Genomic DNA, 16,082 nt, shown 5'->3' on the forward strand with positions numbered 1-16,082 from the left:
TAAAAGACAACCCCCCACCCTGAAACCGTATGACATTTTTTAATCCACATCTCATATATACACAGGATATGTGTGAGAATTTTTAATCATGATATGCAAAATAATAAACTGAGTGATAATTCTTTTTTTTAACATCACCAGCAACTGTCTTCATTTAAATCTAATAATGTTTGTATTGTCTCTGAACGATAACAAAAAAAACAAATAATTTTTTCAATGTTAATATTTATTGAACGTACAATAACTTCACTACATAGATTTATATTTTATTATAAGTAGAGTTTACATTTTTTTAAATTCATTTGTTAAGAATTATTGATAATTTGATTAAAATAATATAAGTTTTATCTTTTCGTTTGCAAATGTAAATAAGGAAATATTTATATGATTTTTTTGTATTTTTCTTACTACATTTCTTATACCATCTGCGAGTATTAAAAAAAATTAAATATAAGCTTTGCGGGTAATTCCTTTTTTTCATTTGTTGAATTGTCTGTAGAAAATGGAATGTAATGATAAAATATTTTTAAACTAACGAGGAATTTATATAAATAAACACAGCTTCGCTTATCCGGTTTTTGTACTAATATATTTATCCTTAAAGGAAATGGGATTCAACAATATCGAAAATATTTTATAGTTTTGAAACTATCATCAATTTTTTTATATGTACGGTTTTTACTTTCATTTGTCGGTAGAATTGAATTTATACCTTTGCATTTACTCTTTTTTATTAATAATACATTTATGAAGCTAGTGTGCTTCGATTATTATACTTGTATGCGGTGGAGAAATTTCGAATTTCTACAAAGTTCGCCATGAAGAAAATGCATGAATGTGAGTACGTTTTATGGGTAGGTTGGTGATGGTAGATTGGTGGAACCCAGACGGTTATACAAGCCCTACCAATGCAACAGGGATGTGGAACTACTGGTTTATGTAAACTTTTATCAATATCCACAAATTTTTGTCAATCCCCTTAGAATTCACCCCAATAATCGTAAGTCATTTTTCTTAAATAAATAACCCACAATGCAAACGTTTACTATGTTTATTAACACACCAAAAATATTAGTTTTTTTTAAATCATCACATTTTAAAGAATAACTTCAAAGTGACCTACGTAGCTTATAATACAAACTAACTAATTTACTATCACGCTGCTTCCCTCCGAGGGTAGGTAGAGAGAACAAAAGCACGCCACAATACTTTGTCTTTACAAAAATTCTTCGCCTCTTCCACATTCATAAACAGCCGATTTTTTCAAATACTGACCATGAGTATTGACTTATGATATTTGAAATACTTGATAATTCCATATTTTCTTCGGTTTTCTTCTGCTCTTATTTCCTACTACTTTTATCTGATAAATTTGTTTCGCCGTTCTTTTCTCCCTAATACTTTCCACATATCCAAATTAATACACACCTCTCTTAATGTTATGGATAATGTTTATCTCAGTCTTGCATTCAATCCTTGTTTCACCATTCGAACATCCTTCGTTTTGTCGCATTTTCTTGCGAGAGTTCGCATTTCGACTGCATACATTCTTTTTAAGATAACCTTAACAGCTTATTTTACTCATTCATTTGTTTTAAAGTTGTTAATGTATTTTTTTCTTATGAATTACAGTTCCACCAAGAAATGTCAAATGATAATTTAAATTTAATATATTCATAATATTTAACACGTTAATAATTGAGTTGTCTGTGTGAGTATATAATATACTAATGTGAATAGGGTATTTAGTCAGTCTTCGCAGTGTCGCGGTTAGCACATTTGACTATGATGCGCGAGGCCACGAGTTCAACTCAGCGGGGTCTTAATTAATACAGTGTTTTCAACTAGCACTATTTAATTTATAGCCCTTGGAGCGTAAAGCGATGTCATTTACAATAACTGTAATCGTACGTTAATTGATGAAGTGTCCTATGACCTATCAAATGAAGAAAGCGGACAAATAATATTTTAACCATCGTATAAATAAATATCCACCTTAGGCGTGGCATAATAGCTTTTAATTGAAATTTTGCTTAATATACCGTTTTCGTATTCAAAAAATACAAAAAAAAAAATTAAAAAAAAGTGTTTTCTCGAAATAAATTTATAGGTTTGGAAAAAGAATTGTTGTTGAAAGGTAGAGTTTGTAAAAATGCTTACAAATATTTTTTCAATATTTATTTTGAAAAAAATCAAATTCTAATATATATGAAAAAAAATGTGCGCGGAGACACGTGTGGCTCCTCGCGCAGCCGGTCGCTACCAATTTATATACCCCCTTAACATACGTTAAGTTGTAAAGTTACAATCAAAATAAGGCTGCATCATTTGGGTTCATTTCGCGGTACATTTTTAAATAAAATACGTTTGTAATTATGACATGCTCCATTTAAACAAATTTAATAAATCAACTTTTCAATGTAACTATAAACTTTATTCAAATTATCGAAAAACAAAAATCATTTGCATCCTTCGAATCCTACAAATAAATTACAGATTTTGGATTTTTAGAGCGCCATTCGCCAAATTGTAATAAAAAACGCAGCTTGACGTTTAGCTCAGATTCAAACCTTTGATATTTTAAGAGTGCTCTGTGGTTTGCCGTCATTTGTTCATAGGCGTTGAAATCTTAAATATGAGAAATACCTACCATCCAGATCATAGAAACAAGATTGTAAAATAATCGTTTTAGTAACATTTTTTTCTATATAATACAAATGATAGTTTGCACAATTTACTAATTACAAATGAAGAGAGAGAAAAATGATTTAAAAAATTATATTATATTGTTTATACTTACCTAGAAACGTATTTTTTTTAAAATAAAAGGTGCGTCTTATATTTAAAATGTATAAGTTTCTATATTTAAACAAATTAACTTGCCATACTAGTAAATAACCGACTTGTGTATCTAATTAATAAACAAAAATGATGACATTTTTTTTAAATACTTATAGCTTATTTTCACTTTAATTTTATTTGATCAATGTCAAATTACTGACATTACAAGTCGGTAATACTGTCGGTACAGATAAAACCCATTATAGTGAAATTAAAAAAAATACGGAATAAGTTACAAAGATGTTTTATTTTATTAAAATGTATTATAGTTAGAACAATAAATGAAAGAACAAATATTAAATCTAATATGATATAACACTATATAAATAAATATGTATTAATGATAATTTTAGGTTTATTTTCATGGTTATGTTACACTGCATATACAATATTATTGAATCTAAATTCAAGCATTCTCTTAATTTTTTTGACAATTTAAAAAAAAAATTATTTACGAAACGTATTGAAAAAAAATTATTTGTTTACTTATGCCTAGTTCGAATACGTATATTTTTTGCTACATTACCCCTAATTCAAAGACAAACGGGCGCATTCCAAGGTTGCGCGCCCCTGACGTCCGCAAGTTGCACGTTCCGTTAATCGGCTTAGCTCTCGCCGCGCCGTTCTAAAGCCATCGATAATATTTGGAAATTACAACGCTTCGGTATTTTTTCCGCCGGTTTACTTGTCGATATTTGAATATTCGTTTCGTATTCCATCCAGCGATTTAAAATTCCATTTGTCAAAAATCCTACACACGGATGGGTAAAGACAAATAGACTTGGCGGATGAAAAAATGATTGGCGAATATTCCCCAAGATTAGTATAATTTTTAATTCTCCGAGGGGTGCCTGTATTGATTTAACGGATGAGAATGAAATATCCGAAAACCAATCCGTTTTTGTCATACATTCTCGTTCGTCCGTCATTTATCATAAGTTTTTTTTTTTAATTCTACGAACGCCGAATGTATGGTTATCTAGTACCTACCAATTTTTTTAAATCGTTATATTGCCATAGTCAGTGGAGTTTTCAGCGTTTTTAATCAAGGTAAACCGTAAAAGATTAAATATGAATTACTCAGTAAGATAGGGTAGGTACTGGTTGCGTTCCTATATTACACTCGAGTGAGATACAGTAAGCACTGTTTTTCTGCCTGTATGAAATGAACGCCTCTGGTCACGATAGTTTTATTATTTTAATTACAAACAGCGTAAAAATAATTTCAAAAATAAAAATAAAAACTTGGAGCCAGGTATTTCAAGAACACCTATAAAAAAACATTTTCGAAAAATCATTCATCAATACAATATCTTCTTTTTTGTATTATGAGGATTCAATTAGAAGCATATATTTTTGGCGTCCTAAATTGAATATTTTCCCCAAAACATAAAAAAAAATCATTCAAGATAGACGTCGCGTAGTTATCGCTTTATTTAAATTTGTTGGCGAAGATATCTGTCACAGCCGTATAATTCACCATATTATAACATCTCATCATAACGCTGACAATACGAAATTATTTTCCAAAACGACTTCCCAAGTACGTTTTGGTGTTGCCAAGTTTCAAATTAGTTTACAGTGAGAGCTCTAGAGCCACGATGAAACTTTTCAAGTACTTACATTAAATAAAATTTCCGTTTGGTGGGTATCTTTGTGGATTTTGTAACTTAACTCTTTAACCCTTAAATGCATGATATATTTTTTTTAATTAACAAAATCCTTGACAACAATATCTAAATGTCAAGAAAGTACTCACAGCGCCATCTAGTTATAAAAGGCTGACTTAATTCTAACTCCTAGGTACGTGATGAATATGCAACAGTGTGAATTTTAACAATTCCAGGCGACTAAAGGATGTTTCAACTGATGTAAAAATGTTGGTGCAGAATTGCAACGCTTTGCATTTAAGGGTTAAATATTAATATTTTGTTATTATTTTCGGTGGAAAAAACGGGCATGATTTTTTACTAACAGTGTTCCATGTGGATTTTTGAAGTACATACATTCACCAGTTTGCTAAGGAAAAGAGTTTGGATTTATGAACGTTTCATTCGCTTCTCTGCAGTGACGAGTGATGGTAATCTCAGTGTGTTTTCCAGATGATACCTACATGTATGATGAAGACGCTCGCATGATGGGTCTAGCTCCTGGGCACTGGTACGACGAGCCACCTTACGAAAGCGATCCTGAAGATTTCCTCATGGGAGGCGGTCCCGTTCCGACAGCCACTATCCAAAACGGGAGAGTCTGCTTTACCCTCAACTTGAGGAACGAGCCTAGAGGAGAAGGGGTGATATCTCTCAGAAGCGCCGGAGACATTTCTCTCCCTAGAGAGGGCGCCAGAGGCCTCATCCTCCCCCAGTCTGGTCCCTACCCGCCGACGATCATCCCCCTGAGATCCGCCAGAGACCGGGAGAGCGGGGACTATGCAGGGTCAGATATCCAATCAGTAAGCTCCCGTTTATCTGGGCTTTCAGTTGAGACCGGCCGCTCGGAGCTCGCGGACGGGGGGCAGAGAGGGAACCAGGCGGGGTACAGGCAAATGGCTGCATACAGAATGAGAAGGCCCGAAGATGGACTATCTCCGCACAGTTCAGACTACGAAGACCAGGAAGAAAGCGAAAATGATTCTCAACACGTCGCTACCGTCCATAATGTAAGTTTAAATCAAATATACACCTATTCCAACCCTAATCCGCACCCAATGGTGCATAGGGTACTGCATCGTTTTGACGTAGTATCTTGATCGTTTTTTACATAAGGCAAGGTGATCACTCTTGCGCATCGGGGAACAGTCCAAGGTAATGTAAAATAAATATAAAAGTGTAAAATCACTAATATTTATTTTTACCCCTACCCCCCCACTGGGAATCGACCCCGAAACCTCCAGCACGGTAGCTAAAAACGCTTACTATTACACCATGAAAGCAGACAAAATATACAAATATACAAAATATAAAAAATTAATATACACATATAGACGAACGAATTACGTTTTTTTTATTTTCATTTAGTAAATGTAATATTTTCTTTTAGTCCGCTGAAGATTGCGAAGGAGTATCAGGATTGGTTGGAAGAGTTCGAGGCTTGAGACAAGACGTCCAAAGAAAAATATCTCGATTGCGGTTGGAGCAAGGAGTGGACCAACCGCAGCGAAGACCAAATAATGACCAGGCTTTTCCTTGTTCCAACAGTTCGTTCGAAAGCCTACCTAGCGGATCCGGAAGCAGTAAGTTACGATTTGATTGATTTATTATATTACTTATATTTGGGAAAAGAAAAATATATGAAAAATTAAAGTTGTTTGTAATGTGTTAATTGTTATTTTGTTTTTAATAGGTACACAAGCGCTCGTCCGTGCCGGAAGCAATCATTCATCAATATCGGCGGAAGATAATCGCGAACTCAGCCCTACAGGGCATGGACCACAAATACTTTGCAGGGCGAGGGCTTTGGTAGATTACAACTCCAGTTCATATGATAAGGATGCCTTAAGATATAAGGTATTTTAATATTTTTCAACCAAACACTTTAGAGATGCATTATATATATGGAGGTCCTCGCCAAAAAGCTACATTTTCAATATTGCACATAAAATCCTTTAAATGCAAATCTGTTCTATTCACTGTATTCTATAGAAATCTTAATTAAAGTTGCGATAAAACGTGACCAATCCTGTGTTAAACCAATGTTAAATCATTAAATCGCACCAAAACGTAACAATTTTACAAGAATTCCTGATTACTTAAAATCGTTATTAATGGAAATGTAACGTTTTGGCGGGGACCTTCACATATATTTATTTATAGAAGTTTATATGACTTATCCCGCTATTCTTTGTGGATTGTTTCATCAAAAGCATCTGTTTGATTGTCTTTCAGAAAGGTGACATTATCGACGTTATCAACATGAACGCATCAGGACTTTGGAGAGGAATAGCACATAACCGAGTAGGACACTTCAAATTCATCAACGTGGAAGTCTTATCGGATAGAATAATACGAAATAGTTCCAGCGCAAAATGGCTCCATAAAAATGCCGCAATGTACGGTTTCCATAAGTCGAGGCCAACCACTGTAGAAGATTTACTGCACAGAATAGGAATGCAAGAGTATTCTTCGATATTCATCATGAACGGATATGAAGACTTGGAACTCTTCAAAGAAATAGAACCGTCAGATTTGGATTACTTAGCAATCATGGCAGCCGATCACAGAGCCAAGATCCTGACTGCGGTGCAACTGTTACACGACTTGGATTGTAAGTAAATTTTAAAAGGTTTTATTTGTCTTCCATTTGATTTATTATTTGCTGTGTAATACGCTTGATTATTTTTTATAAGCTAATAAATTTGCTAACAAATCAAGTATGTCTTTTATTACACATCACAAACATATTAATATTTTTATTTTTTTAAGCTTCTTTTCATTATTTTTCTGATTTAACTGCTCAGCTATTGAAACAAATTATTTTTGAAGTATCTCATATTTTCCGTTGTCTTTTTAACAGGTAGCGAAGGTGACATTCATGGATCCAGCTCTGAAGGAGATGACTCGAAGAGAATGACGCAGCAAGTGGAATCTCCGTTCGGCAGGCGTCAGTTTCCCAGGGATTCTGGATGCTACGACGCTCCTCTTCACATCAAGACATCCCCACTCATCCATCGCTCCGACAACTCCGACCACGAGCAAAACAGCAGTGACAACACGTCTAACAGTCCCAACAACTTGGACTCGGTAGTTCAACAATGTAGTAATGAGATCCTCAAAAGGGTGGAGTCGCAACACGCTCACAAACTGAACACGATCAAAGACGATAGGATCGAACAATATCTCCCGAATATCCCCGTGCCAAACAGTGTCTCGAGTAATGCTAATAATGACAAATGTGTGAGAACCATGGACTCTTACGTGGTCGCAAGAGGTCAAACCGTATCTGTCGAGCCTTCTAGATCGAGGTCAAACATTATGAATAAATCCGCGTTGCGGAAAAATGCAATGCCTTCTCATTTGAAGAATTCTACGAATAACTCCAGCTCTAGAAGTTCTCCAGGGTCTGGGCAACCTTCTGGTATTAATCATACACTTGTAGAGGATGTCTGCGAGTCTGATCATAAACTGAACGTTGTGAAGTATATAGTAGGCGGTGTGACCGCTACCAGCCAGGAGCCCACCAGTGGCGGGTCAGGAGGTGGATGTTTATCCGAAAAGAGCAGTGATTCTGGAGTCAGCAGCAGTTCGTTGAGCTCCGCTCCGTGCACGAGAGATACGTGCTCCAAACCTCAGCCGCTTTGAAATTCACTTCAAACGGAGGTGGTAAGATCTTTGCACAAAAAGAAATTAACCAGTCCGTTGATTTGTGAAAAGTAATGATCCCCCCGCAAGCCAAAATGTTCTTTCTTATCTGGAGACGATGCAATACGGACCCATAAAAATATTTTTTAAAAACTTTTGGTTGCAAAAAATAACCGTAATAAAGAAAATGTGATTTTATAATAATGATGTACCTTTGTGATGGAAACGAGATATTTAGCTTTCAAAGTTTAAAATAATAATTACATTTTCCCCATTTTTTCTATGTGAGACTTATACTAATTTACCCATTGACTACACAAATATTATGACATTTTGTTTCTAAGTGTACTCATTTTCGAGTTATTTAATTTTATTCGTTTTCTGTCTACTAAATTAAGTTTTATATTTTCATAACTTTCTAATACAAAGATGTCAAATTGCAGTAAATGTAAATAGATTTACAATAAAAAGATAATTTTTTTACATAAATGTCTAACAAATAAAGCAATAATGAAAACTAGACGAGAAAAGGTAATTAACCAAATTTAAGATTGAGTGTAAATTATAACAAAAATTGTAAATATTAGTTAGTTACAAATAATGAAATAAAAAATAAAGCCATTCAAATATGAGAACTTTCAGGCGTTTATGTTTAAAAATTTACTGTAAATATTTGTATAGTAGGTAGGTACTTTTATTTCTGTTGATTGAAAGATGTCATTAAAATTATAAAATGTTTTATTGTTATGATGATTTGGTTAGGAGTGATAAAATTTTGAACATTCCATTGTAAAAAATCACTTTTTCTGAATATTGTATTACTTTTCCCTAGATGAAAAAGAGCAAATCTGATTGTCCGCCTTCCTTGTATTTTAGAAATATGGATTCCGATTAAATAACACTTAGCTAATAAATCATAACTGACTGGAATAAATCCATTTTGAGAATTAACAGATGACTAGTCGATGAGATATTGTACATATCTTTTGTTATATACTATAGTGTATTCATGTAACCATTTTTCTATTTAATAATAAATATTTATATCATCCGATAATAATATAATTAATTTATTAAACGATAAAATTGGCATAAGTAGGTATATATTTATAAAAACAAAATACGATAAAAATATCACGTTGTCATAAAATGTAGATAATCCTTGCCAATCAGTTTTACGTAGGATAATGGAGTTATGATTTTTTTGTATTATTGCAATGAAAGATATGTATTATGAGAGGTTAATATGAAAATAAATTTATTAATTATTGAACACCGTCTTTTAATTATTTTCATTGTTTTTTGGTTCTATTACTGTAAGATTCTTCTTTTCAAATTTTATTTGATATTCATATTTGAGTGTAAAAAGAAAGGTAATTTAACTTATGACATAAAATTAAAAATGCAAATTTTGAAGAATTTTTCTTAACAGACTTTCAAATAAAGTTATTGAATAAGTTTATGATAATTGATGTATTTATGAGTCCGCCTCTGTAGTGTAATAGTAAGCTAACTCGGTTACCGTTCTGGAGGTCCCGGGTTCGATTCCCAAAGGAGGGGGGGTCAAATGAATATCAGTGATTTTTTTCACTCTAATATTTATTCAATATTACCCTGGCTAGTACCTGAAACAGAGGGCTGATCACCTTTCCTTCATGTGTTAATCAAGATGACGCTGTGTTTATATGATGCAGGGCCTATTCACCATTGGGGTGCGGATAAGGATTTAAAGAAGAAGGAAGATTTATAAGAATAATCAATGCCTATATTTTTACGTAAATCATATTACAAAGTATTGTCAGCCTGATTTAAATTCATTACTTTAAAGTACTTGGAAGTGTACGTAACTGAAGATGGCAGCAGCCAAAAAGAATTGGGATTACGTTTAGGACTTGCAGGCATCGTATCCAACAGCATGAAAGCTCTCTGGAGATCGGATTTGTACTTGGTGAAAACCAAGTTTGGCCTGCATCGCTTTTATTCTTTTTATTCGGCTGTGAAACATGGCGCTTCATAAAAACCCAGAGTGGCCGTATACTTAGCAACGAGAATAGAGCCTGCGAAATAATTTAACATGATGAATAAGGAAAAATAGCTTAGGATGCAGCAAACCACAACTGTCGTCAATAAAAGGTAATTTGGTTGGCTAGGCCATGTACTGCGCAAACCTCCCGAGAGCTGCCATCATGCTTACCTCTTTTATAAAATACCGGTTCCTACCACCCAGGACGTCCACTGTTGACAATTTGTTGGCAGTTTTCGTCTGTACTTCGGGACGCTGACCTGACTTGGAAGGATGCAAGGGAGGAGGCAGTTTGTGGACTCCATATGATCTACACAGGAAGCGGATTTCGATTAATGAAAATAAAATAAAAGCTCTTTTATTTTAAATATTGAAACAAAAATATTGTACTATTTAAAAAAAACTTTAACAAACATCCACTAAAGAAAAACTTCACAAATGAGAAAATTAAATATTTTTGTTGTTATATTATTTTTTGATTTCTCATCAAAGATGAAGAAGAAAATGGATATCTGGGCATTTAATATGAAGATAACTCCTGTCATTGGAGATAGTACAGATTTTGTGAACAAGTATTTGAACACACTCAAAATTTTTGTAGTTGTTAAAATACCAAAGAATTTTAGAGTATTATGGTGATAAAATAGTGATCTATAAATAGGATAATTGAAATGAAAATAGTATCAATAATATTAGTAAAAGGTTGACTAAGTCAATCATATAATTTAAGGTAAAACCAACAGCACCACACTCTATAACCTTTAGGAACAACGTTGCTTTAAGGATTACTAAAATAAAAAATTAATAAAGCTTTTATTTATAATTGTATGCAAGTTCACAACAAAAAAAGTAATTTAATATATTTCCCCTTAAACGATTTTACTTTTTTATGATTTAAAATCAAACAAATATAATCAAACACCGTTTGATGGCATCGAAACACATATCAAAAAAGATTTTAAGAAATGTCCGCCTCCGTGGTGTAATGGTCAGCGTGTTCAGCTACCGTGCTGGAGGTCCCGGGTTCGATTCCCAGGGGGGGTGAAAATAAATATTAGTGATTTTACACTGTGATATTTATTTAATACTACCCTGGACTGGTTCCTGAAGCGCAAGAGTGATCACCTTGCCTTCGTGTAAATAATGATCAAGAAAACACTGCCTCAATTCGATGCAGTGCCCTATGCACCATTGGGTGCGGATAAGGGTTATAAGTAATAAGTAAGATATTAACCAATTAAAATTTTAGTTAAAAATTCATGTGTCGATATTACCACAAAATGACTACCGGATCAATTAATGGAACGAGTTTACTCTCTGGAAAAGGCTGGCATTCTATTTTTTAGATTAAATAAAAAGTATTTAGGAAAGCTACATATTTCTACAAGAAATAATATGCCCTCATTTTACAATAGAAGGCCATTAGTATGATTAAAAACATATATTATTCAAAAAATCATTGGCGGAATTTTTTACTGCTCTCTCGGGGATGAATTATATAATAAAAAGAGTCATGTAGCAAAAGGGTTGATTCAATTTTACAATATTTTATTTTCTTGCATGAAATTCTAACAAAATGGATATTTTTTAATGTTTTTTTGCTGACAGTTTCCCTTGTTAAATGCATATTATCATGTTTTATGAGGCCATCATATCATCATTAGCCATTACAGACTTATCCCCTAGAGTTCAGTAAGTTAATATTGATGTCGCTTTCTAACGTAACTGCTTCTTTTCTTCTTTTCTTCTATGCTCTGTAGCAAGTCATATGTTTGGTTAGTAAACCTTCATTTATTTGTATTTGGTGGCCATATAGACCAAAAACTTTATAATTTAAATGTACAAAGTTTCATGAATGTTTTTTTGCGGATATTTTGTGGCACATATTATAAACTTTATAAAACTAACCTTATTTTTAACCACTGATTTGAAAGTTTTCATCAAAATAAATACATATGTATGTACAAATGTAAACACATACATTTGCATATGAAAAATATACTAAATATTACGAAAAAATGACATTTAATCTGACTTCATCGATAATAGATTGAAGTGAGGAATTGTGTCATACAATCATTATAAAATCAATACAGCATTATTACTATAATACATAAGGACATTTAATTAACCTTACAAATGAATTATTTACCATCTTCAAAAGATAGTTTGTTTAATTTGATTTTCCCTAATCTAGATATAAAATTGAATCTAAAAGCTGTTTCAGTGGATCAACCTAACTCATAACGATGATAAATATGAGCGATGGAATAATGTAAGTATAATATATGACGGTAAGTACGAGTGTGTGTAGTCTTTTGAGTAAGAAGAAAGCGAGTATTTTGTAATAGTTATTTACGCCCCGAGTTGCAATCCAGTTTCACTGCAGCGAGGTTGTCTCACTATTTTAAAGTCAGCGTGTTCTTTATACCGAGCATTTATTATGCATGAGAAGCTTTGCTTACATTGAAATATTATTTCTCAGAAGGCATTAGAGAGATGGGAGTTCTTGGCAAGACAGATATTCTTTCACGTCATATTTCTTCCCTTGTTTCGCCATCTTAATTGCTTATTCCATCCGAGCAAAACTGTTTCGTTTTGTTTTATTTGTTTGTTATAACAAACTTGTGGCAAGTTTCTTTAAAACAGACATTTGTTCCGTCCAACTTTTTTATGGAAAGTAACCATCTTACCCTAACTTAAGAATTAAGCTTTATTCAACATATTTACAAGCGCAAAAATACGCTTCTTTTGGATACCAAATTTGAAATAGTGGTCTTTACCAAGTAAAACTTATATTAAAAACTAAATTTTCATTACTACAGTCAAATTGTTATGCATCAAAATTTCTCTACAAGTCGGCATATATCACTTTATCTCTGTTGAAATTAAATGTATTTTATTTATTGTTTCGGGATTTACTCTTCCTGAATGAAATTCCTGAAGATGGAAGCTTAGCTTCTGAAACTAGTCGTCATAAAATAAACTCAAGTGGTAAAAAACCAGGTGGTTTCTTTAGTAATTCAATCTATTTTAATTTTACTTTGTGAATACCACAGTATTATATTGGCTGATACCAAGTAAAATTAAAATAAAAAAAATTGTATTTCTCCTATTTTATTTTATTGTATCCGTTGGATGAAAAGTATGATACTATAATAAAAAAATAAGCAAAAAAACGTTTCTATGTTAACAAATGAATTACAAATTTATTCAAAGTAAGCTCCCTCTAAAGCTACAACCTTCGCCTATCTCTCAAAAGTCAACATGTTTAAAAATAAAATTTCTCAAATTTACTTAAATTTTATAGGAAGCAAATTTGAGAAATTTTATAAGAAGTGTGTTTAAATTCATCTTGTTTTATATACATAAGGTTTAAATAAGGTAAATTCATAATGTTTGAAACAGATATTTTTTTACAAGTAAAATAATATTAATTCAAGAGAATACGAAGAAACAAATCTTGATCGTCAAATACACGAAAAATAGGAGGGTTTCAATATTACGGTGAAAAATCACGCATATTTATTTTGACTTATATACGCATATTTATTGTTTGCATTATGTATTTGATAATGCAAACAAAAAATGTTTTGGTTCGTTTTTATCTTAAAAAGTATTTACGATATCGCTCACTCCTTTCACGAACGTCATAAATAATATAAAAACTTGATTTTTCAGGAGAACGTTTTAAAAGTTAAAAAATATAATACAATGTATTAAAAATAAATATCAAGCCACTTAATGAACTTTTAATTTTGCAACTGATCTTTTAAGGTAAAACCTGAAGGTTTTTTCTCCATTTGAAAAATAATTAGGATATTTAAAAAAATACAATACCTTTTCTTCAAAATGCAAAAACAACACTTTCTGCCCCTTAGCGGGTAAATGTTAAGTTAAAAATATGCCGCTTTTACTGGGAGAAGGTACATTTTGTGGGCATTCCGAAAACATGCAGAGCTGAAAATTAACGATTTTTGATTTATGACGTTCTTAAAAGGAGTGAGTGATATGTCTTTGGTTTTTATATTGAAACAAAGATTCAAAATTATAAAAAAGTGATACATTTATATTATTTGTTTTTTATTGCGGATTGCAGTAATTTTTGATAGCTTTCTAAGAATGTATATAGTCAAATATTGTCCAGAGTTGGTACCGCTCTTAGCGCTGTAAAAACTCACACATCCGGAGACACAAACAAGCTGTCACGCGCTAAGAAAATAACACCCTTAATACGTGAAACAATACAAGTTGGCGAGAACCGAACATGTACAGCGAGACAGAAGCCATGACAGAAAGCATTACGGGATGTTCTCTCCCTATAAATATGGCAGCCGTCCTTCCAGTAAGAACAATAAGAAGCCTCCTTCTACCATCCCATTATTGTATCTGAGCTGCCAAGGCCTCCTAAATTGCTTGTGCTGTCTGCGGAACAATGCTAGATGCCTCCGATGATTATATAGATGACAGATTAATGGAACTTCAGCCATCGCGCGAACGGACTATACCCTGCCAATATAAATATGAAACGATAATAAAACGCGATTCAAAAGTATGCGGTTGAATAAATAAAAGTACCGCTCGTAATGATTTAAATTATTTGAAGATATTCTTCTCCTTTAACAGGCATGCGCGATGAAACTTTGGCAGAAAAAATCACGCATTTAAATATACAAATATAATAATAATAATTGGTCAGAAGTCGAAATAATCAGCGGGTACATACCCGCCTGTGCACCGTCTGTCCGCTTCCGTAGTATAATGGTCAGCACGCACAGTTGCCGTACTGGAGGTCCTGGGTTCGATTCCCAGGGGGAGTCAAATAAATAAAAGTGATTTTTTCACTCTAATGTTTATTCAATATTACCCTGGACTGGTACCTGAAGCGGAGGGCTGATCACCGTTAACGATCAAGATAACACTGCGTTTATATGATGCAGTACCTTATGCACCATTGGGGTGCGGATAGGGGTTCGAATATATTCTAAATAATTCATGATTTCTCAATTTTTTAACACATACTCATTTTTTGAGTCTCACCAATTTTTTTCAATAATTGATTAAATACCTACTATGGAGCCATTTTCCCTTGTTAGTACATTAGCCACTTTCTTAACAGCCAGATGAAATAGTGAACCGTAACTTAACCATTTCCCGATTCTATTTTTCCTCACACACCCTTTGTATCGCACCTTAATGATAGATGGCTGACTCCATTCAAATGCTACTAAGCCTTTTCTCGATAATACAAGAGAGTCTTACAAAACCCCTTTGAGTGAAACAAAAAGGAGCACTTTAGTTTTGCTGAAGGAAAATCCGTGTTCAGTTAAGAGTCGAACGTTTTCTATGCGTGGGTTCTGTTGGGTCAGTAGTTTTGTTAGCATGAACGGTATTTTATCGCCCCATATCGCAATATTTCTACTTCGTGTCCGGCAGCCCTGCCTCTAAAATGAATCACCCAAAAACAGGGTTGGCAATAATATATAAGTACTCTTATGCAGAAATCTCGTGATATATAATACATACATATTAAAATCTTCAAAAAAAATATTGTACTAGAATTAAGCCCTTAAGGACGACATATCAAGATTATACTCAGTGTCTCAACAGTAATAAAAATACTCTATAAACGAAGGGAAAATGGAAATCAAAGGATTAATACTATTAACGTCCTGGTACTGCCTGGCTTCTTCAACTATTAAAGAAAATAATGATATTTAAGTTTTGTACTGACATTTTTTGGTGGAACTACATTTTAAATAATAAAATAACAAAAACAACTTTATAGTTTTTTCCATAAATAAAAATTATTTGATGTTGGCTACGATGAAACCCCGTCGCTGGTTAAATAAATTATATGGAAATAAACTTATTATTTTATTATGTAGAATATTTATACTTCAGATTTCAAAATGATTTTA

At 32.9% G+C, this 16,082-nt stretch overlaps 1 protein-coding gene across 6 annotated transcripts in view; it reads left to right on the plus strand.

Moving 5' to 3' along the window:
• Window positions 1-8,755, plus strand: part of LOC148308485 (uncharacterized) — a 408,384-nt gene extending 399,629 nt beyond the window's left edge. For 4 of the 6 annotated variants that reach the window (XM_088261632.1, XM_088261633.1, XM_088261635.1 and 1 more), the window contains 5 exons: window positions 4,944-5,500; window positions 5,881-6,073; window positions 6,184-6,347; window positions 6,726-7,104; window positions 7,354-8,755. In XM_088261632.1, coding sequence (XP_088117758.1) covers window positions 4,944-5,500; window positions 5,881-6,073; window positions 6,184-6,347; window positions 6,726-7,104; window positions 7,354-8,138 — 2,078 coding nt within the window. In that variant the 3' untranslated portion in view covers window positions 8,139-8,755. The remainder of the gene's footprint in view (window positions 1-4,943; window positions 5,501-5,880; window positions 6,074-6,183; window positions 6,348-6,725; window positions 7,105-7,353) is intronic. The other 2 variants (XM_088261637.1, XM_088261638.1) reach the window with 1 other exon arrangement.
• The last annotated feature ends 7,327 nt before the right edge of the window (window positions 8,756-16,082 follow it).

Source organism: Brachycentrus maculatus, unplaced genomic scaffold (assembly GCF_059751285.1).
Source record: "Brachycentrus maculatus isolate JH-2025_06_01 unplaced genomic scaffold, ASM5975128v1 h1tg000162l, whole genome shotgun sequence".
Classification (NCBI taxonomy): domain Eukaryota; kingdom Metazoa; phylum Arthropoda; class Insecta; order Trichoptera; family Brachycentridae; genus Brachycentrus; species Brachycentrus maculatus.